This window comes from Triturus cristatus, chromosome 12 (assembly GCF_964204655.1).
Source record: "Triturus cristatus chromosome 12, aTriCri1.1, whole genome shotgun sequence".
Classification (NCBI taxonomy): Eukaryota; Metazoa; Chordata; class Amphibia; order Caudata; family Salamandridae; genus Triturus; species Triturus cristatus.
In genome coordinates this window covers 410,687,614-410,711,341 of record NC_140595.1, presented here as the reverse complement: position 1 = coordinate 410,711,341, position 23,728 = coordinate 410,687,614, and the positions used below count along the sequence as shown (strand labels likewise).

Sequence of the window (23,728 nt, the reverse complement as noted above, 5' to 3'; positions counted from 1 at the left end):
AAAAGCTGAGTAAAGATAAAACTCAAATAGAAAGTGCTACTGATATTAGAAAACTTTTAGATGTATGTTCAGGACGAACACAGTTTTCTCAAAATGAACAGCAAGATGCTCACGAATTTTTGATGTATTTTCTTCAGGTAGTGGAAGAAGAAGGAGTTCCCATTGACATTTTTTTTGGTCTCTCTTATAAATGGGAACATAGTTGTGATAATTGTTATAATATAAGTGGTTCTATTGTTGATAATGAAAGGTTTATTTATTTGACATTGCCAGAGAGTAAAACAGTCACTTTTGCAAACTTAGTTAAAGATGCTAATCATAGCATGAAATGTGGTGAGTGTAATTCTGACATGTTATCAACATTAATTTTAAGGGAATACGGACAGTATGTAATTTTAATGATGCAACGATGTAGAGCTGATGGATCAAAATTGGATACTTTAATAAAGAAGTTTACAGGACAGCAATTATCAATTTCAGGAAAAACTTTTGTAACTGTTGCAATAATTTTCCATGATGGACCTACTGTTACTTCTGGACATTACACAGTTTATCTAAAATGTGAAAAAGGATGGACACTGTGTAATGATTCCCAATTGATTTTCAAACAACGTTTGCCTTTTGATTTAGCAAATTCCTATCTAATCTTCCTGAAACCTAAATTTTAGAGAGACTTGGCAAGATCTGGACAAAATAATTTTACCATTTTACAGGATTACCATTGCAATTTTGTAGAAAAAAGATTTTTAAAATTATCATTTGGCCTAAAGGAAAGATAACCAATTGTAATGTGGACTTTTTAAATTTTTAATGCAATTTTGAAAAACCAATAATTTAGAGATTATCGGTAACTTCTGCACATTTTAAATTTTGGAATGTTATTGGACTGCCACTGGAAATTTTTTCAAAAATGATTTCAAAAATTACTATTTGGCCATGTGGAAAAGTAAGCAATTCTATTGTGGACTAAATAAATTATTCGAAAAATTTTCGTGAACCAAAATGTTACAGAGAATCGGTGAGATCTGGACAGATTAAACTTTAGAATTTTAATGGTTTTCCCTTGGAAATTTATTCCAGGGAAAGAATAAAAAATACTATTTGGCCTAAAGGAAATAAAATCAGATGTATTTTGGAGTTATTTGAGATATATTATTGTGAATGTACAAAAATATCAGACGGTATTTTAAAGAAAAAAGTATTGTTTTTAGATGACATTTTTTAAGAATAATATGCATTTCTGTAATGATAAGTTTAAGTGAGAAGAGATTCTGGGCTTTTTTAATACAATCTTTGAGATTGTTATTTTTTTTTGCCCGCTGTAAAATGATGAATGCAATTGCTTTCACAATTTATAGTGAAATGCAATATATTCTGAAAACAGCAAAAATAAGGCAAAAATATTTTTTGGAAAAAAATGTAAATATGTGTACTGTATTATAAAATGTTTTAAAAATATTAATACTTTTTTCTTTTTTTTCAGATCGATATAGAAAATTTTCGTAAACTACAACCATTTTAAAAACTATTTTTTAAAAAAACAAATGAATAAATATTTTTTTCAGTGAGTATGGTAAGTCAATAGTAATAATTGTAGTCTTTCAAGGACCTTGTAATGTGAAAAATGATTTTTAGTGTTTTTTTTAAAAAATAAAAAAAAAGGTACGCTTACCGTACGCGTACGGTAAAAAAAAAAAAAAAAAGTTTTTAAAAAAAAAGAAAAAAAAAGATGAAAGATAAGGTTGGCTCTTAAAAGAACCGTTGTGTTCATGCAGGGACAGAGGAAAGAAAGATTGGGAATATTAGACGGTACGACAAGTGTGCTGATCTATTTTACTGTTCACCAGGGAAACACTGGTCTCCCTATAAGTAATTAGATCGTGACAAGTGGCGCACCGTACTTCAACCCTCGCAAACCGAGGGTTAATTTCCAGAGGGCCAGCAAAAGGAGATTCTCCCCCCACAGATGAAGGGCTCACCTGACCTGCAGAAGAAGGAGTCTGCCCTGCAGATGATGGTCCAGGCTGAGCTGCTGTGGATGTACTGGCTCGTCTTTCTGAAGAGTTACCTCCAAAAAGATGACCATGTGTCCTTCTGTGTACTTCTTTGAGGTGCCTCATCATGGTGTGATTCCCAAAGGAATACTTCCTGTCAGGATTACCTCTAGAAAGTACACGCTTACACAGAATGCAAGTAACTAAGGGTGCATTCACCTTTTGCTGGCCTTCTGGAAAAGTAAAAAAATCCCAAACATAAGAAGGCTTTACTTTCCTCGCTCTCTGCCTCAAGACAGTGCTGCTGGTGCTAGCCTCACTCTCAGAAGGGCTCTGCTGTTCTGCCATCGTATCCCAAAGACAAACCAGCTCCTTCTCCTAAGGGATCACAAGCAGAAATGAGGGGAATGGGTGTGGTGTAGGAGAGTTCTAGAACTGAAAGTAGTTTCAACCAATCAAAAGTTGTGTTTCAAGATCACATGACCTACCGTACGCTTACGGTACGCTTACGGTGCGCTTACGGCAAAAAGTACGCGTGCGCGTAAAAAAGACACGCGCTTGCGCACATGCGCATAAAAGTCATTTCCCGGCACTTCCGCGTAACGTGCGCGTGTTGCGTAAGCGCGCACGCGTCCCACGCGCAGTACGCGCGGCTACGCAAAGTGCGTAACTATACGCAAGCAGCGTAGATAGATTACGGACGTTGCGTAAACCGTACGCTTACCGTGAGCTTACGGTACGCGTACTATAAAAAAAAAAAAAAAAAAAAAAAAAATCTGGAAATAAATTTTACATGTTTATTTTAAAAAATATATATAAAAAAAATATTTAAGGATTTTAAAAATTAAAGCATAGTCTTTATAAAAGATAAGAAAATTAAAATAAAAATATGTTTGAAAAAAATGAAGAATATAAAAAAAAAAAAGCATTTTAAAAACCTTGCAAATTCACTGAAAAAACCATGGGTTTCACACACGTTATAGTTAGGAATTAGCATTTAAAAAACCTTGCAAATTCACTGAAAAAACCATGGGTTTCACACACGTTATAGTTAGGAATTAGCATTTAAAAAACCTTAGAAATTCACTGAAAAAACCATAGGTTTCACACACGTTATAGTTAGGAATTAGCATTTAAAAAACCTTAGAAATTTAGTGAAAAAACCATAGGTTTCACACATGTTATAGTTAGCTGGACATTTTACTCGTAAAAAACCAATGAAATTGCCCCGTTATAGTTAGTTCAGCTAACTATAACTCGCGCGCCCGCAATGCACTGCTGATGACGTCACATATTACATCACTCATGACATGGTCAGTGACATCACTCATGACATCACTGATGACATCTCAAATGACATCACTGATGACCTCACTGATGACATCATCCAGTGAATGTGTGTTTTTCTGAAAATTAAATATGTTTTATATATGTATATCTCAAGGTTGATGGAAGAATAAATGGGTATATTACTGTCTAAATGGATGATTTGTTTTTGAAAAATTGATTGTGTAACTGACTGATTAAGTGTATCATAGTGAATACATGGCTTAGTGAGTAATGTTTAAATATGTAAATATCTGTATCAGTCTCTCACTTTGTGTATAAGTGGCTGCATGGGTTGGTGAGTAGCTACATGGGTGTCTATATAGGTTATTAGTTGTTTTTTTGAGTATCAGTCTGAGTGTCTGCATGGTTCGGTGGGGGGTATTACGTAGTGCATCGGTGCATGAATGAGTGACTCACTGTTTGTATGTGTTGAACAGAGCATGTGTGCAGGACTGCATGGGTGGATGAGTGTGTGTATGGGTGTGTTAGTGAGTGAATGACTGTCTCAATAGTGTCTTTATGAGTGACTACATATGTTTTAAACTAGTATATGTGACTATTGGTGTATATATGTGAGTATATGTGAGAGTGAGAGATTGAAAGAGTTCCTGTATGAATAAGTATGTGTTTCTATAAGTGATTGTTTAAAAGACTAAGTATGTGTAAGTTTCCGTAGAAGTAAGTGTGGTGGTGTGTGTATAACTGTATATGCAAGTAAATGTATGTTTGATTCTTTATTAGCATGAGTGACTATGTGTGTGAGTAACTCTATGGATGAGTGGCATTGTGTAACAGGATGTATAGATGTATGAGTACATATGATGAGTGAGTACATGTATGAGTGACTGTATAGGACTGTTGGTGAATGAGTGGATGTGTATGTGGATCTTAGAATTACTGAAGAGATTGTTGTAACTGGTATTGGTATGTCCATTGTTTTGAAATTTTTAGTCTCTATTTTTGAATGTGTGTATCAAAGCTTATATTAAGGTGAGAGGAGGTCTGCCACTCTATCACAAGGATGATGTCATCAGTGAGGTCATCAGTGATGTCATTTGAGATGTCATCAGTGATGTCATGAGTGATGTCACTGACCATGTCATGAGTGATGTAATATGTGACGTCATCAGCAGTGCATTGCGGGCGCGCGAGTTATAGTTAGCTGAACTAACTATAACGGGGCAATTTCATTGGTTTTTTACGAGTAAAATGTCCAGCTAACTATAACATGTGTGAAACCTATGGTTTTTTCACTAAATTTCTAAGGTTTTTTAAATGCTAATTCCTAACTATAACGTGTGTGAAACCTATGGTTTTTTCAGTGAATTTCTAAGGTTTTTTAAATGCTAATTCCTAACTATAACGTGTGTGAAACCCATGGTTTTTTCAGTGAATATATATATATATATATATATATATATATATATACATATTCCACAAATTTTAAAAGTTCATTTTATTTACTTAATTAAGCTGAGGGCTGTCTGACCCACTCACTCCGAGTATTGCTCACTTGATTTCTCGTCAAGGTACTAACATGTCAGAGAGGGCCCAATCTTGGTAAACCAGATCTGTTCTTCGCTAAGTTAAAGTCATGGCCTTTATGTCAGACGCTTTCCTTATGCTGGTTGTATGTTTTTACGAGTGAAATGTCCAGCTAACTATAACATGTGTGAAACCTATGTTTTTTTCAGTGAATTTGCAAGGTTTTTAAAATGTTAATTCCTAACTATAACGTGTGTGAAACCTATGGTTTTTTAAGTGAATTTGTAAGGTTTTTTAAATTTATGTATTATTATATTTTTTATATATTTATTTTACAATAAACTACCTATGTATATAGTCATAGATTGACTGTCTCCTGTAATATGGAATGGCTCGTTTAAAATGTTTTTTTTTTTTAAGGGTTTTTCACCGTGCGTGCACCGTGCGCGGACCCCAGGATTTTTTGAAAAAAAAATAAAAGGTTTTTTTCACCCTTCGGGGTCCTTCAGGGACCCCATGACAAATGCTAGGGGGTCAGGAACTCTCTACCCTGCCCCCTTTTCACGTTCTCCACCTTTGTTTTTCACTGCCACACACAAAATGGCGTCCGACACTTCCTGATTTCGACCGATTCGAATGTTGACTGACATCTAACCACCAATCAGAATTACGCTCGCGCACGGCACGGTGCGCGCACGGTGCGCGCATGGTGCGCACATATATATATTTATGTACTTTTAACTGCAATTTTCTCAGGAACTACTGAACAGATTGACACCATATATGCAAAAGGCACATCCCTGACCTGAGGACTACCTCTTAGCCAAATTTCAAGTAATTCTGTTCAGCCGTTCAGGCTGTACCTTCGACTTAAGGTCCTATGGAAAAATGCATGGGGAAAACGCGTTTTGGGACCCCCCTTTTTTCTCAGCCCCCACTTGACGAATCACCCCGAGACTTTCAGGGTAGGAGCTGAGCGGAGCGCCCCATTAGTTTTGAAAATTTCACGAAGATTAGTCAACCGGCGCCAAAGTTATTAAAAATAGAATTTTCAGATTTCCTATGGGAACTCGGTCCTAACTATAAATATCTACTGGAGACCGCCAGTAGATAATATACACATATATATATATATACATCACTTCCTGTCCCATTAGTTGGGAATAGATCCTCACAATTAATTCTCAATGGCAACCAATAAATTAGGATTGAGTACTATACTCTGACCCCTTTTTTCGTAATTGCACAATTAGATTATAATTTTATAAATCACTTCCTCCACTTATGCTAGGGAATGACGTTTAAATACATTGAATGAAACTAATCAAGTAACTAAATGTTTTTTTCAAACTTTATTTATCATTTCAACTGAACAAACACTTATGGCTGTGTATAAGTATTTCTTTTATGTTCACTCTACACGCTGCGTCGTGTATGTATACTGCACCTTTAAATACAAGTGAAACTCACCAAAGGTCATGTGACCAAGATCTCGGCTGAGATCGAAACGCGTCGTTTGTCTGCCAAATAAACCCGCAACATTGAGAACACAGAACTGGAGTGGCTCGTCTTTTCTACAATCAATTGTTGAAATCGTAATATGCATATTCAGCGGCGACGTCCGCTTAACGAGCCCCGACTCGCAAGGAAGGGGTGTGCCTGTTACCGCCAACCCGACTTTTTGAACTCGAAATAAACACGCCCGCCGGTGCAACCAAGGACATTTAACATCAAAGAGCTGCGGCTCGGAATCCCAAGTCTTGAACGCGGGGAGCCAACGGCTAACTAGCGAGAAAGCAGGTGAGAGGAGAACAGATTGAACATCTACCCTGAATCGCCCGACATTTGCTCACTAGTATGTAAGCGCCCCGGCTGATATCTACCCATTCGCACTTGAACACCAGGCACGAATGGCTATCAGGTTGCGCTAGAGTCCGTGAGTGAACGTTTCACTTAAGCGCAGTTCAGAAGTGTTCTGTTGAGGTCTATGTGACCGGATCAACAGCGGAGTTAGGAATGGCAGAGGATTGGTTAAAAGGGCGGGAAGCGTCTGCCAACTTAATCTTTAAAAGAAAAAATGCCGAAACCAGGGACAATACCGGCACACAAGGAACAGCATTGCCCGAGGGCTCAACAATCAAGCAACTGGGGAACCAGGTTGAGAGACTTCGCAAAAAGGAAACAAGTAGATGGTGGGAGGCGACTTTGTTACAGAATTATGTAGAGGTCGATAGAATCCCACGAGGCCTGAGAATCTTCATTATTCCCACATTGAACTGCCCAAAGCCACAATTACTTAAAGACTGGACTGAAAATACCAACACATTTTCAAAAAATATGTTACACATGTTGATAAAAAATGCATGGGAAGAACATAAAGAATTGACACAACAAATTGAGGCGTTAATGGTTGAACTAGAAAAAAATCCGCATCAGAATGAAGTCAAAAATGTCCTAAAATCAGTGGATGAAAGAATTAAATCGTTTGAAAAGGGAGTGATGGAAAGAAAAGAAAGAAAATTCCAACGTGACGAAAGGGACTATAGACTTGGGAGAATACTAACTTTTGCAAGAAAATTTGATAAAATTAGAGCAGCTATGGCAAAAGATAAGGCATTGGGAGTGATTGACAAAGGCACGGATGGCTCAATTACAGACCTGAGCTCTGATCAAGAATCGGTCGACAGTGGTGCATCTAACCATGGGAAATCATCGTCTTTTTCCGAGGATGTGCGCCTCATACAGAGAAACCACGAACAGTCCTACAGAGGAAAACCGGGGGGAAGAGGAAGAGGCGCCAACATAAGAGCAAGAAAAGACGGTGCAGGAGAACAAAGGAAAAACAATACTGGTATGGGAACAAGAAGCCAGGACAACAAGAAGAAATAATGGAAGACACCACTAAACAACTAACGGTAATGAATCTGTCGATTAGACCTATAACAGTTTTTGAAGAACAGGTGTTAAAATTGGGATTATCTTTCTGTCCCGATAACCATATAGACTATGCTCAAACTAGAATCGATCTCTATCATTTTGTAAGGAAAATCATGTTGTTTAAATTACACACACTACGGGGTAATGTCACAAACACGGCTACTAATTTACAGGAAGTTAACTCCATTAGCACTCAAGCATTAACCATAGCTGATATTCCAGCACTTTTGACCAGCGTTACAACAAACAAATGATGGACGGAATGCTGACAATGCATACATTCTCCCCCAGTCAAGAGATCTGGGTTAAATCCATCGTTCTTTTGCCCACTACACCACCCCAGTTTAGACATGACCATATGCAAATCAGTCTTGACCCTGTGCCTCATGGGAACAGTCCAGCCCGAACTGCCAAGCCATGTCTTCCCTGGACCGGAATCAAGCATCCTAGGACCGGTTTCTGGCTATCAGCCGTCATCAGCCAGGATAGCTTGACTCCAGTGGCGTAGTGAGCACGGGTCCCACGTCTGGGAATACCCATCCCACTTAGGGCGAAAAGCGTTACAACAAACAAATGATGGACGGAATGCTGACAATGCAGACATTCTCCCCCAGTCAAGAGATCTGGGTTAAATCCATCGTTCTTTTGCCCACTACACCACCCCAGTTTAGACATGGCCATATGCAAATCAGTCTTGACCCTGTGCCTCATGGGAACAGTCCAGCCCGAACTGCCAAGTCATGTCTTCCCTGGACCGGAATCAAGCATCCTAGGACCGGTTTCTGGCTATCAGCCGTCATCAGCCAGGATAGCTTGACTCCAGTGGCGTAGTGAGCACGGGTCCCACGTCTGGGAATACCCATCCCACTTAGGGCGAAAAGCGTTACAACAAACAAATGATGGACGGAATGCTGACAATGCAGACATTCTCCCCCAGGCTGATGACGGCTGATAGCCAGAAACCGGTCCTAGGATGCTTGATTCCGGTCCAGGGAAGACATGGCTTGGCAGTTCGGGCTGGACTGTTCCCATGAGGCACAGGGTCAAGACTGATTTGCATATGGCCATGTCTAAACTGGGGTGGCGTAGTGGGCAAAAGAACGATGGATTTAACCCAGATCTCTTGACTGGGGGAGAATGTCTGCATTGTCAGCATTCCGTCCATCAATTGTTTGTTGTAACGCTTTTCGCCCTAAGTGGGATGGGTATTCCCAGACGTGGGACCCGTGCTCACTACGCCACTGGAGTCAAGCTATCCTGGCTGATGACGGCTGATAGCCAGAAACCGGTCCTAGGATGCTTGATTCCGGTCCAGGGAAGACATGGCTTGGCAGTTCGGGCTGGACTGTTCCCATGAGGCACAGGGTCAAGACTGATTTGCATATGGCCATGTCTAAACTGGGGTGGCGTAGTGGGCAAAAGAACAATGGATTTAACCCAGATCTCTTGACTGGGGGAGAATGTCTGCATTGTCAGCATTCCGTCCATCAATTGTTTGTTGTAGCACTTTTGACCATGCAGCATTTACAGAATTTAAACGACACTGTCATGAACACACAAAAACCATTAGATCCCAACAGTAATGACATTAACTTACAAACATTGGGAATTGAAACAAGTGCTCCTGGTCTGACCAATTTTAGAGCACCATCTAAATATGTACCACAGACACCGAAAGATAATGTTGATCTGTTTCATGAAACTGTTAGTCAGGATTTACTTAAAATCATTGGTACACATCCTAAACCCAGGAATATGACTAAAGATCACTGGGAAGCAGTCTCTAATTTACAGAAAGATAACACAATAGTTATCAAGTCATCAGACAAAGGTGGGAATAGTGTGGTAATGGATAGGGATAAATATGTACAAGAGGCTTTGAGACAACTTAACAACCACATCTGCTACGAGAGAGTAGACAAATCATATTTAGATACACTTCTGACTAGGTACCATGGTTATCTTAATGAATGGTTTGATCAGAAACTATTGAGCTGGGATGAAAGAAAATACCTATTGAATGAGACCCCCACCACGCCCACTTTTTATCTGTTACCCAAGGTACATAAAGATCCTGTCAACCCCCCTGGTCGCCCCATTGTGTCCTCGAAAAATAGTCTACTAGAAAAGACATCTGAATACATCGACCATTTTTTGTTTCCTTATGTTAAAGATCTCAACTCATATCTTAGAGATACAACAGACTTCCTACAAAAAATTCAAAACCTCCATTGGGAGAAAGAATACTGGATGGTCTGCTTAGACGTAGAAAGCTTGTATACAAGCATCAGACATACAGATGGTCGAAGGCATGCCAATATTTTCTAAAAGCAAGAAACATTGAATTTCTGGAACATACACGTATGCTCCTGCAAATGATCGAGATTTGTCTGACTGAAAATGTGGTTATGTTTAACGAAAGGTGGTATAAACAACTACAAGGCACTTCGATGGGTACCTGCTTCGCCCCAAGCTACGCCAACCTTGTGGTGGGCTGGTGGGAGAAGCAGGTACTCTGGAGTGAGGATACTGAGCCATGGTCGAATAACATCGGACTATGTCTCAGATTCATTGATGACATTTTCTTTGTGTGGGAGGGCAATGAATGTGGTCTTCTTGAATTTGTGAACCATTTGAACTGTAACACCTTTAATCTGAAATTTACTATGCAATACAGTCAGCGGAGCATTGTCGTCCTTGAGATCAAATTGACAATAGAGAATGGCACGCTAACCACAGACCTATACAGAAAAAAGACGACAGGTAATTCCATTCTCCATTCAGCTAGTTGCCACCCGCCTAACTTCAGATGGAGTGTACCATACAGTGAGTTTTTGAGAGCAAAAAGAAACTGTAGCACTGAAGCATTGTATGAGAAAAACAAACAAAGCATGATAACTAGATTTAAGAACAGGGGATACCCTAACAAAATGCTACAGAGAGGTGCCAGGAAAGCAGACCTTATCAGCCATAATGATGCTCTCTTCTCGCCTCCAAAAAAATCCAACAGGACAGATAATACTAACACACCAGTTAGATTTATCACCACTTTCAGTACACAGGCAGATGAACTGAGAAAAATCATGAAGAAGAGATGGCATATTCTTACACAAGACCCTCTTCTTCTAACCAAGCTAGGAAAGACACCAGCCATCACATATAGGAAGACCGCATTACTAAAAGACAAACTAGTGAATAGCCATTTACAGACTGAAAAGAAAAAAACCTGGCTAGAACAGAGGGTTGGCTTCCATAAATGCAGCAAATGCAAAGCCTGCAGTCATAGTGTAAATATAAAAGAAGTTACACTACGCAGATTGAAAAACAAATGGAAGATTAACAAACCTATCTCATGTGGTACTGATTTTGTGGTTTATGCAATCATTTGCCTGTGTGACAAATGGTATGTAGGGTCAACCACATTTCCAGTTAAAAAAAGAATTCTGGAACACTGGCGAGCCATCACAAATCGTGACCTTAGCTATAGTACAGCTAGGCACTTCAATGAAGTACATGGGGGTGATTGGACCAAAGGTAAATACATTGGTCTAGCAACTGTTCCCAAGCACCCCAGAGGAGGGAATCGTATTCAAACTTTACGTCACCACGAGTCACGGTTGATCCTGCTTGCCGGTAGTATGTTCCCAATCGGCATGAATAATGATGAAGAGCTATATGTGCATTTGTAAACTTATTGGACGCTTCCCGCAACCAAGTTATGAGTTTCTAATTGGTATCATTCTAGCTGATTGATACATTTTAATTCACTCACTGTACCTGTGTGTTGTTCTAGTTTTCGTCTGTTTCCCTCTTAAATCAATTTTATAGTGGGTGGAATATCTGTTATTATCTGCAGGATGAGAATCATTTAATTGTTATACTTTGTATTACGAATTTATACATTGATGTAATGATTTATAGAAGTGATATGTTATATACCTTAATTCTAATGCTATACTTTTTATTTTTGACAGATTGACAATGCGAGGAGGATAGCCACTGACATTTGGTTAAGAGCACATGAGAGTCAGTAATTTCAGCTGAACTGTCGTCTCTACAACATCACCACTATTATTTGATAGTGTATGTCACAAATCTACCACCTGTCAATATCCCAAATAATATCAGTACATGATGCATTGGATAATGACAATGTATAGAACTATTGAGTAACATTAGATATAAGGTACTATACCTTTTACTCTCACCATCACTTCCTGTCCCATTAGTTGGGAATAGATCCACACAATTAATTCTCAATGGCAACCAATAAATTAGGATTGAGTACTATACTCTGACCCCTTTTTTCGTAATTGCACAATTAGATTATAATTTTATAAATCACTTCCTCCACTTATGCTAGGGAATGACGTTTAAATACATTGAATGAAACTAATCAAGTAACTAAATGTTTTTTTCAAACTTTATTTATCATTTCAACTGAACAAACACTTATGGCTGTGTATAAGTATTTCTTTTATGTTCACTCTACACGCTGCGTCGTGTATGTATACTGCACCTTTAAATACAAGTGAAACTCACCAAAGGTCATGTGACTAAGATCTCGGCTGAGATCGAAACGCGTCGTTTGTCTGCCAAATAAACCCGCAACATTGAGAACACAGAACTGGAGTGGCTCGTCTTTTCTACAATCAATTGTTGAAATCGTTATGTGCATATATATATATATATATATATATATATATATATATATATATATACAGTAAATCTCTTATTACCTATATATACTTACCGTCATTATGGTTTGGTAGTCAATATTCTGCCTCCAATATTTATATGTCACAATATGTTTGCACTGGATATGCTGACATACAACCAGTATAAGGAAAGCGTCTGACATAAAGGCCATGACTTTAACTTAGCTAAGAATAGATCTGGTTTACCAAGATTGGTTCCTCTCTGACATGTTATTACTTTGACGAGAAATCAAGGGAGCAATACTCGGAGTGAGTGGGTCAGACAGCCCTCAGCTTAAGGATGACATAAGTTCTGTCTGTTTATCGAAAGTGAGTATTCTCACTGGTGACTAATTGTGCTTAGTTTACTTATTTATGTGACTGTTGATAGATGTCTTTTCTGGTGTTTTGGAATGCTCATGTTGTTTTAAGTTTTTTTTAAACAAGGGGAACCATGAGCTATTTTTAAACAGGTCCTGCACCCGTGCTCCAAGGTAACTGAGTTAATCACAGGTGCATGCAGTTCCTAGGGGAGGGGAGGGGGAAGTATTTTCCAAGAGTGCCCTCACACACCCCGAAGGATGTCATGCTTCATGATTGGGCTTGCTCCTTGTCGGGCCGGCTCTGCAATGCCCAACAGGCACCCGCGAAGGGGCTCTTTGGCGGAGATCTTTTGGTGATGAAGTCGTAGGGTGAGTGCGGCTGTGTGGGCTAGGTAATGCAGTGAGTGTGAAAGATAAAATAGGTTTAAGGTGACCCTAACATATTGTATTTATTATCAAGGGGCACTAGCCTAACTAAAAAACAGGGCCCTAACTGGATATAATGATCCTATAGGGTTGGTGTGTTGCATAAGGTCGACATGTTTCATGCCTAGTAGCCGCTAACGGATCTAGTGGCACTTCATCAGGACCAAGGTAAATAGATAGGTACTCTGGCACTATAGCAAAACTGGTTTGGAAATTGCCAAATGGTAACCAGGTGCAAATAATTGCCCCGGGTTAGAGGAACCCGAGGTAAAAGACCCTAACAGTATAGGGCTAAAGGTTGACGGGGGTGGCAGAGCACTACTCTGATGGTAGGTCTACAGAGCAACTTGCTTGGATCCTACCCTCACTCCGGGCCCCGTGAGTACCTATCTATTTATTGCTCTAGGCTTTTCAAGAAATAATTTGGTCTGCTACATATGTCCTCTACTATCTGTAGTTTTTCCTGTAAAGGTAAAACTTCTGATTCCATTTGGATGACTTTAAGGTAAGTAATGGTCTTTGCTACAAGGCCACTTAGGTGGCAAACTGATCTTTTTTCCTTGGGACATTCTATTACCTCATCATCTAGATGGCATGTTCTCTTCATGTATCAAATTATTTCTACCCCAGGGCAATAGTTATCATACACAAGAAAAAATTCTCTCTCTTGGAACAAGATCCTCATGGAGAGAACTGGATTAGTCTAGAGATGTCCTGTCCAATCACTTTATGGTTTAAAACTTTTTATTTAGTATTCCCACCTACATCTAAAGACTGATGAGGTAAAACAGTGAGACAAAACAGTGGAGATACAGGAAGAGGAGAAAGGAAAATGGGGTGGGATACAATTAGGTGGGCAGCGAGGGCAAGGTAGGAGGTGAGGTAAGAGGGTGTAGAGGTTTTACTAAGAGAGCCTGGCCTCCCTCACCAGTGCTAACTCTAGTTCAACATAATGTGAGTTGAGCACCATAGGAAATCGCTCCCACTTTGATCAATCTGTACCCTATGGGTCACACGTAACTTGGCCTCCTGTGAGCCTGAGTATTTGTAGGTAAGTGTCATGCCAGGAAGTGAATGCAGGGTACTCACATTTTGATGAATTGCAGTAACTTGTTCTCCAGGAAGATTGTGAGTTTTTCCATCCCTATATGTTGCCACAGTTTATGTCGTCAAACTGACGTATCAGCAGTGTATCAGTTCCCCATTTGTCTGTGAGAACCTGCTTGGAGGGTAGGTCAGTGTGTTGGGGATCCCCAATAAGCACGCTGCTGGAAAGGGACGGACCATCTGTGTCAAAGATTTAACTGATATCTTACATTCTCCCAGTTTAGGACAAGGCCATAGGAGATGAATGAGGGTGCCAGGGTGGCCACATTATCCTAGCAGCAATCTGAGCTGTAAGCTTTCCATCTCGACAGTCTCGCCATGGTGTAGTACCAATAGTGTGTTATATTGAGCATTGCTTCTTTACCAGAGGCACAGAATGAGGAAGTGCGTGCTCTGTAAAGGATGTCAGACCATTCGTTGGTGGTGAAGTGGCGGTCTAGCTCTGCATGCCATAGCCTCTGAGTCAAGAAGTTCCCAGTGTCATTGGCCTTATTGAGGAACCAATATATGTCCGACAGCAGGCCCTTGGCGTCCTTTTTGGTGATCAGCCATTTCTCAAATACTGTTAGTTGTCTGCTGGCATGTGATTAGTTCATGGGCTGGGCAACCCATTGCTTGACAGCTATGTACCACCAATGTTCCACTGTCGGGATTCCATAATCAAATTGGAGGCGAGGGAAATCCATGAAGCATGCACAATCAAATAGGTCACCAATTAATTTGCAATTGACCTCTTGCCAGTTGTGGAACTCACCAGTAAATAGAGCCAGTGGAAAGTCAGGATTGCCAATGATGGGCGTCAGGAGGGAGGGGTAAGACGAAAAGCCTTTATTGGCGACAACAAATCCCAGGCCTCAACCGTTGTTCCTACAACTGGTGAGAAGTAGACTGAAGGGACTGTGTTGAACTGATTAACATCCTTCCTTTTACATGAGAGTTATTTTAAGGTGTCTCTATACCCTTTTCTTTTGCCCCCTCATAGAATTACTTGCCGTGTCCCACAGGACTCTGCCCTATCCCATACTTGTTCAGTTATCACCTTAGATCTCTTGCCTCCCTTATTCACTCAATTGTCAGTTATATATATGCTATATGGTTTTAGGTTTAGACCTATAATAACTGATAAAACCCCACCAAAAGGAAAATAGCCATCACCATATTAAACATATAAACACTGAAAAGAAAACTCCACAACCCCAAACTAAGAGCCATTCAAACAAAGGAAAAGCTGAGTGAAAGAGTCATTTTTATTTCTTCCTGAAGGGGCCAATACAATGTAACTTTGTTATGCAAGGCAGCAGCAAGAAAGACTGGGCTAACATTCTGCTTGAGTTTTGTTGTTTGGGGATGTCACTAAATTATTGTTTCTTCTTTGTTCTGTTTTTTTCAGTTTTGTGGTGTTTGGTCTAAAGATGCACTGTTTAGAAGCATGTTTTGGGTCTTATTTAGTTATTTAATAAACTGTAAAGAATCAGGAAATATCAAAATCATATTTGATATTTTGGCTACATTTGATTTCCCTAATAGGTAAAATGGCTGGTTTCATAATTATCTTTCCCAATGTGTACCATCACATTTACCCACGGACAGAGAATGGGTGAAATCCTTTGATACATCCACCACCTTTTCTAGTGAATCATTGTTGATTGTAGGTGAATTGCCATACATCCCAGGCTTTAAACATTCAATGCAAGGTGTAGTAACAGGTATATGTGAAAAGAGTGTTGCCACCAAGCATCTGAGATAGTGGTGAAAACATGACACCAGATGTTTGGTAAACATGGAACGCAGTGTCACTTGGAATGCTGCTGAAAATGTTCCTACCAAGTTCAATAAAGTTTGGAGTGATATTGTTTGTATTTGCAGTAATTTAGCTACTAATATGAAAAAGTTGTTTGATGACCTGTCAAAAGCGATACCTGAGCTGAAGTGTTTCCCTTTAAGAGATCCTTATCAATTGCTAGATGGTATGCTGAAAGTACCTTTACAATCTTCAGAGCTAATGAAGAATGCTATTGACTTTGTTGTCCATTCTGGTGCACTGTTTCGTAATGCCCAGGAACTTAATTGCAAATATTTCTCATTTTGAGCTTTGTGTGGCATCAAAGAGAGAGTCATCCTAACTGTGTCATTTAGCCAGTGGTTCTCAGTCCTAGAGGCTGTGAATGCTATATTATCAATGTGGCGACCATTTACATAATGTTTGCTTTGTGACGATGCCAAAGGCGAGAAATGTGATGATCTTTGGTCACATATTGATAGTGATGTGAAAAAGTACAGTCTAATGCATGCTTAGGTTTTTACAGGAAAGCATGACTGCTGTCGTGGACATAATCAAAATACTAGAGTCTGAAATCACCCTTGTCTACCAGTGTAATTGGTGTAGATGTGAAACATCTCCTTGAGAGTAGGCTGGGTGATGCTTTTAGTGACTTTGGCACTGCAACATGCTAGAAATCTTGCCACTTGGTAAGCAAAGAAATGTTGAGGAGCAATTAGGTGCTGTAAGGAGACAATAGCTCATGCGGATTAATACTTATCAATATAGTATATAATCTAAAATAATAATAAAAAAAAAGGAAACGGGGATTGAAAAAGATGTCAGAGGAAAAGGCAAAGCCATACACGTGGGTTCTTTTTTATGAAGAATGATCTTCGTTTATATTACTAGAATATTTACACACAAAGTGCACATAAATATACAGTACAGTTTTGACATAAAACAAACAAATTACAAATTAGTGTCCCACTGAAGAAAAACCTTAAACAGACAATTAACACACCATACAACATACAAACAAGGTTTAGATTTCACTTTACAAAAGGCAATCACGTCCAATCAATAATTCCAATTAACAACACTTAATTGATATAGGTGTTGATTAGTGATTTGCCTATCGCGTCAACGGCGTTTCGACCCTGTTCCAACTTAGAGGGTCTCGTCAGGACTGTCTAATATAGGGACACCTTAACGTCCAGGAATGGTGTATATACAATGACACCGTGTTCGAAGTGAAAGGATAAAATATACTCACAGGTACCCAGCCGGGTGCCCTGTGAGAGGGAACTCACACTGAGGCAGTGGCCCACTGTGAATCGATGCAATCTTAATTATGCGTGATGTCTGGATCCTTCGATATGCCAAACCGACCGCAGTTCCAAACTTAAGTATAGCTGTCACTTCGTAGTGGCGAGTCCGATCAGCTCTATCCCTTCTATCGGGTTTCCGAGTATCCCGCGAAGTGCTGCAGCAGGCGAGCAAGGTCCTGTCTGCGAGGTTCGCAGACAGGACCTTGCTCGCCTGCTGCAGCACTTCGCGGGATACTCGGAAACCCGATAGAAGGGATAGAGCTGATCGGACTCGCCACTACGAAGTGACAGCTATACTTAAGTTTGGAACTGCGGTCGGTTTGGCATATCGAAGGATCCAGACATCACGCATAATTAAGATTGCATCGATTCACAGTGGGCCACTGCCTCCGTGTGAGTTCCCTCTCACAGGGCACCCGGCTGGGTACCTGTGAGTATATTTTATCCTTTCACTTCGAACACGGTGTCATTGTATATACACCATTCCTGGACGTTAAGGTGTCCCTATATTAGACAGTCCTGACGAGACCCTCTAAGTTGGAACAGGGTCGAAACGCCGTTGACGCGATAGGCAAATCACTAATCAACACCTATATCAATTAAGTGTTGTTAATTGGAATTATTGATTGGACGTGATTGCCTTTTGTAAAGTGAAATCTAAACCCTGTTTGTATGTTGTATGGTGTGTTAATTGTCTGTTTAAGGTTTTTCTTCAGTGGGACACTAATTTGTAATTTGTTTGTTTTATGTCAAAACTGTACTGTATATTTATGTGCACTTTGTGTGTAAATATTCTAGTAATATAAACGAAGATCATTCTTCATAAAAAAGAACCCACGTGTATGGCTTTGCCTTTTCCTCTGACATCTTTTTCAATCCCCGTTTCCTTTTTTTTGATTATTATTTTAGATTATATACTATATTGATAAGTATTAATCCACATGAGCTATTGTCTCCTTACAGCACACAATACCCAGGCTCCTTGTGGGTAGGGTTTCCTTGTTTCCCAATCGAGGAGCAATTAGGGACATTTTATTTTACAGTCTATAGGAAATGGCTTCCAATGATGCATAGAAATGTCCCTTAGCCAAGCATGGCATTTGAAGTTAATGAAGCCTCACTGAGGTACTCTGCACAGGTTCTTGATCCCTTCTAAATTTTCTCCAGGCTTTGAAAAGTACTGCTTCATTTTTGACTGCTTCAATAACTGAGGGCATATGCGCCCAATTCAACGCATATGCAGCAGAACATGTCCTACAGAATCACAAATTTCAGGAGCATCAGTATTGGCATGGAAAGCTATGTCATTGTGTACTGGATGTTTTGGCATTGCCCGTCTCAAGTGCCTATGTTGAGAGGGCCTTTTCACAGATAAACGTTCACATAGGAAGGACAGAGCAAGCGTGCATGACCCAAGACTCACTAAAGAAGCATTGTATGGTGTACTACAAGAAGTTTGATTTGTACAAATGTATTTGGACCTCATATACCCTGTACAGACGCCGTCTATACACATGCACTATCAGTGCAGAAAGCAAGTAATAATTAAAAGCGAAACATTCCATAAACACCGGAAGAACGCTGTTTCTGTTATTTTTAATGGCTCAAAAAATGTGTAACCACTGATAATCACTGTTTTTTAAGGTATTGAAAACACTGAAAACATCCTACCAGAATTGACCAAAAATAGAAACTGAAAGCAGGAAAGCATAATCATACACCATGCTGCAATAAGAACAGCCAAACAAGTATACTTTGAAAAGAAGATCGAAAAGGCAGGGATTATGTCTAGAGAAATCTTCTCAATTGTCAAGAATTTTATGTCACCATCAGCATGTGTTAGTTCTCATTAGGCCTTGACGGAGTGGTGCGAACAACTAGCAAGTTTTTTTCATACTAAGGTTTTAAGCATTCAAGTCACCCTGTCATATTGCACAAGGTTTGATGAAGATCAACGGAATAAACTACAAGCCAGTATGGGTAACTTTTCTAAGGGAAAGCTTGCTAATTGTGAGCCCATTCCGATGGAATGCTCATTGATAGCACTGAAGGCCATTAAATCTGGCTCTCTAGTAGATCCTTGCCTCCCCCGATCAATTTGCTTCAGCAGGGCTTACTATTATTAACCCTGTGGTAAATAAGATACTAAATGCATCAATAAGAACTGCCCTGGTTTCCAGCTCTTGGAAGCAAGCAAAGATTCTACCTTTAGTGAAAAAACTATCAGCGGATCCTAGTTTTCCATCTAACTACAGGTCGATCTCCTTGCTGCCAGCTGCATCTAAAATACTAGAAAAACATGTGAGTAAACAGCTCTCCAGCTATCTGGCAGTCAACAATCCGCTACATCCTAGCCATTCAGGCTTCAGATCCCATTATCATATTGAGACAGCATTGTTGGAGGTCACACAACATATCAAAGGCATTCTTGATACTGGGGAAAATGCTGTATTGATTATGTTAGATCTATCAGGAGCATTCAGCATTGTTCCGCAATCCAAGCTACTGGATCATCTCTGGGCCATTGGGGTAACAGGGCAGGCCTTGGACTGGCTAGCAACCTTTCTGGCAAATAGGAATAAACAAGTTTAGATCCCCCCGTTGCACCAATCTACACAAATTGTCTGTGGGAGTCCCCCAGGGCTCTGCCCTAAGTCCTACCCTTTTTAACATTAACCTTACCTCTCTGGTCCAACTTAAAGAAGTCCCGGGAGTCAAAGTGATCTCCTATGCAGAAAATATGCAACTGCTATTTTCATCGGGTAAGGGAGAAGAGCTGATTGGCACACAGATCATAATCTGTTTGACAGCAGTCTTTTACTGGTTATCAACCTATCAACTCAAATGTAATGAAGAAAAAAACAGAAATTCTCTTCTTTGGCATGATTGCACCAGACTTCTGGCAGATTATTTGGCCCAATGATGCCTCCCCCCGGACCCCAGAGTGGCCTAGTTAGAAATGTGGGGTATAATTTGATAACAGCTTGTCATTTAAGCCTCAAGTTAAAGCTTTGACAGGTTTTGGCATCATGACCATTCCAGCAAAAGAATTGGTCAGTCAGTCTTTGATAACCTCCAGAATATATTATGGCAATGCCTTATACCTTGGACTGCCAGAACATTTGCTAGATAGGCTTCAAGTGGTCCAAAGTGTGGCTGCCTGCATTCTGTTAAATGTGACAGCGAGAACATGGATCTCTCTCTATTTGTGTACCTTAAACTGCCTGCCTATTAGGAAAAGAGTTGTATTTAAGGCTCTTTTTCTAGTGCATGGTGCCATGTATCATACGTAGGCTTCTTATCTCAGATCCAGATTTGGATTTTATAATCCTCCCAGAAAATTGAGATCTGCTAACAAACTCCTTGCGGTGATCCCCAGAACTCAGCGTGCAAGAGTGGGTGGAAGGTCTTTCACTTATTTGGGCTCAGTTGCATGGAATCAGCTACGTCTGTAGTTGTGTGCAGTGAGTGATGTTGCAGTGTCCAAGAAAAATCTTAAAATGTGGCTTTTTGTGCAGGACTAACTTTTGTTGTTCACCTTCCAACCTATGCTTTTCGCGCTGGGACACTCCATTAAGTAGCTGTGCACGCTACAAATTGCTTTCATCATCATCATCATATCTATTAAGACAACACTGAATTAATGATTCCATTGAGTAGAAGATCTTCTGTTGACTGTTCTCTACAGTTTTGTCTTTCAGATGTTAGAACATGTATGAGCAACACTGAATAAAACTCAATGCAGATAAAACAACACTTCTGCTTATTAGAGGTAACTCCAACCTTTGGCATGACTCCTGGTTGACCTCTGACTTCTGCTCTTGCCCTCATGCCTCCCACTCTGTGAAAAGCCTAGGGTTAAAAATTGAGTCTCCTATTCAACTGAACTATCATGTTGCCTCTGTATCGAGCTGTTGCTCATTCGATATGTAAAAAATGCTACTAAAAACCCCTTGGTGAGCTATAAATAAACCTCACTTCTCACTGAGAATAGTAGATGAATCTTTGAAAAGAGATCCCATGTATTTGCAATACTGTAACTAGTGGAGTGGTTCCTTACACAACTTAGTGAGACATCTTCTCTTCTCTTACAGTGTCTTGTTGATATTGCTGACTTGAGTGGTTACTTTGTAAAAAAATAAGTGCCAGTGCTCTCATTAGGAGGCAGCTTGCACCAGCCCAATTTTCTTGTTAGTGCCGCTTAAAACAGAACCAACTACTAAGCATGAAAGTGGGGAGAGGATGTGGCGTAATGGCCAGTGCTGCCAACTTTAGAGCTCAATTTCCTGTGATTCTAGGCCAATCACTTAATCTCCCTTTGCCCATCATAAATGAATGTGTCCTTAACAGGTGCTCTTGAAAAGTGCCGGTGTTTATGATTAAGTGCTGGTGATAAGCACCGGAAACTACCTGCTCAAAGTAAGCACTAGCTGACCTATTCTTGACATCATCTTTCCAATGGGGACTATGGAAGCTCAGCCAAAGCAGCTATAGATTGGTGACAGCATATAAGGCATGCGAAACTAAAATGGTATATAGTAGGTTCAAGATTTATTAGCTTTTCTATTGCCATTTTAGCAATTTTCTATACTGTCGACGTTTGAGTCACCAACCCAGTGGAAAGTGTTTGACCACCCTCTTTCTATGAAGATTGGGAGAGAAATTCCTTCCTGTGGGGTGAAGCTTTGCAATACTGCTTCTGGGTGTCAGTGTACTCTGCCAGGATTTTCCAAGTTCGACAGGTGGTCACAGAGATGCCAGCTAGACACTGAATCAGGGCACCATGCTGCAGGGTGCAGAGCAAGGATAAGATTAGTGGGCCGTGTCTAAGAAAAGGTTTTCCCCAAAAAACAGGATTATTAGGCTCAAGAGGGGGGAAGAGAACAAAAATTAACGTAAAGTAACCTCTTTGACGGCCTATATTTCTTTCTATTACTGGCAAATGCTCTCATTGAGTTTTAACACACATGCGCACCTACAGTGAAGTCCTCCAAGATACAATGTATACACACGCGAGAATATTTACTTTTTATCTTTGTTTATTTTTCATTTTGTAAGTAAAAGTATTTTTTGTATCAAAACAGTGATTGTGAACATTTCATTTACAGTGTTTATAATTTTCAATAATTCTCAAATTTACTGAAAAACAAATTATTACAATTGGATATTTATAGAATAACCAAAACACAGAATACTTAGCCCCTCGAAAGGCTAATTAATTCCCTACATTCAGATCTTGCATACTAATCTTGCATACAGACACTCATACCACATACAACACACTAACAAAAAAAAAAAAACCACAATAAGAAAGTGTACAACTGGATGATTAAATTTGTCTAAAAACAATCAGAGAATTTTCATATTTGTCTGTACATTTTATAGTGCTGAATTTACTATACTCTTATTCTTTGTTCTGAGTATGTCCAAATAGCCTTTTTTGTCCAGTTGTAGCGATGCTGGTCTACGCACGTTTCGGTGAGCAATGGTTTAGATTCACCTTCATCAGGACCAATAAGGATTGAAAAACTTTTCTGTGCACAAACGAGGGGACAGATCTCATGCAGACTGCAAGTTTTCCACGAACTGTGGGTATGGCCAGGTCTATATATCTTCTATCCACATATAGTTGTGCGGTATTTGGGAGAACCTTCAAAAGAAGATATAATGACAAGAGTTGTTAATAATCTGTTAGTAACGATATTGTATCTTAGTTGTCAGCATCCCGCGCCATATAATCCATCGTCGTCAACAGTTCGAGGCTGGATTCCAGCCTCGAACTGTTGACAACGATGGATTATATGGCGCGGGATGCTGACAACTAAGATACAATATCGTTACTAACAGATTCGGACCTGTTAATCAGCACGTACACAGGCCGTCACGACAGTTTATACTGAAGATTATTAACAACTCTTGTCATTATATCTTCTTTTGAAGGTTCTCCCAAATACCGCACAACTATATGTGGATAGAAGATATATAGACCTGGCCATACCCACAGTTCGTGGAAAACTTGCAGTCTGCATGAGATCTGTCCCCTCGTTTGTGCACAGAAAAGTTTTTCAATCCTTATTGGTCCTGATGAAGGTGAATCTAAACCATTGCTCACCGAAACGTGCGTAGACCAGCATCGCTACAACTGGACAAAAAAGGCTATTTGGACATACTCAGAACAAAGAATAAGAGTATAGTAAATTCAGCACTATAAAATGTACAGACAAATATGAAAATTCTCTGATTGTTTTTAGACAAATTTAATCATCCAGTTGTACACTTTCTTATTGTGGTTTTTTTTTTTTTGTTAGTGTGTTGTATGTGGTATGAGTGTCTGTATGCA

The 23,728-nt window shown here is 39.7% G+C and overlaps 1 protein-coding gene across 1 annotated transcript in view; it reads left to right on the top strand.

The window, feature by feature from the left end:
• The window catches only part of LOC146776036 (uncharacterized), a 46,312-nt gene that overhangs the window by 8,937 nt on the left and 13,647 nt on the right, over positions 1–23,728 (top strand). The window contains exon 3 of the mRNA XM_085637097.1: positions 10,168–10,255. Within this exon, the coding sequence (XP_085493223.1) occupies positions 10,168–10,255 (88 nt within the window). The remainder of the gene's footprint in view (positions 1–10,167; positions 10,256–23,728) is intronic.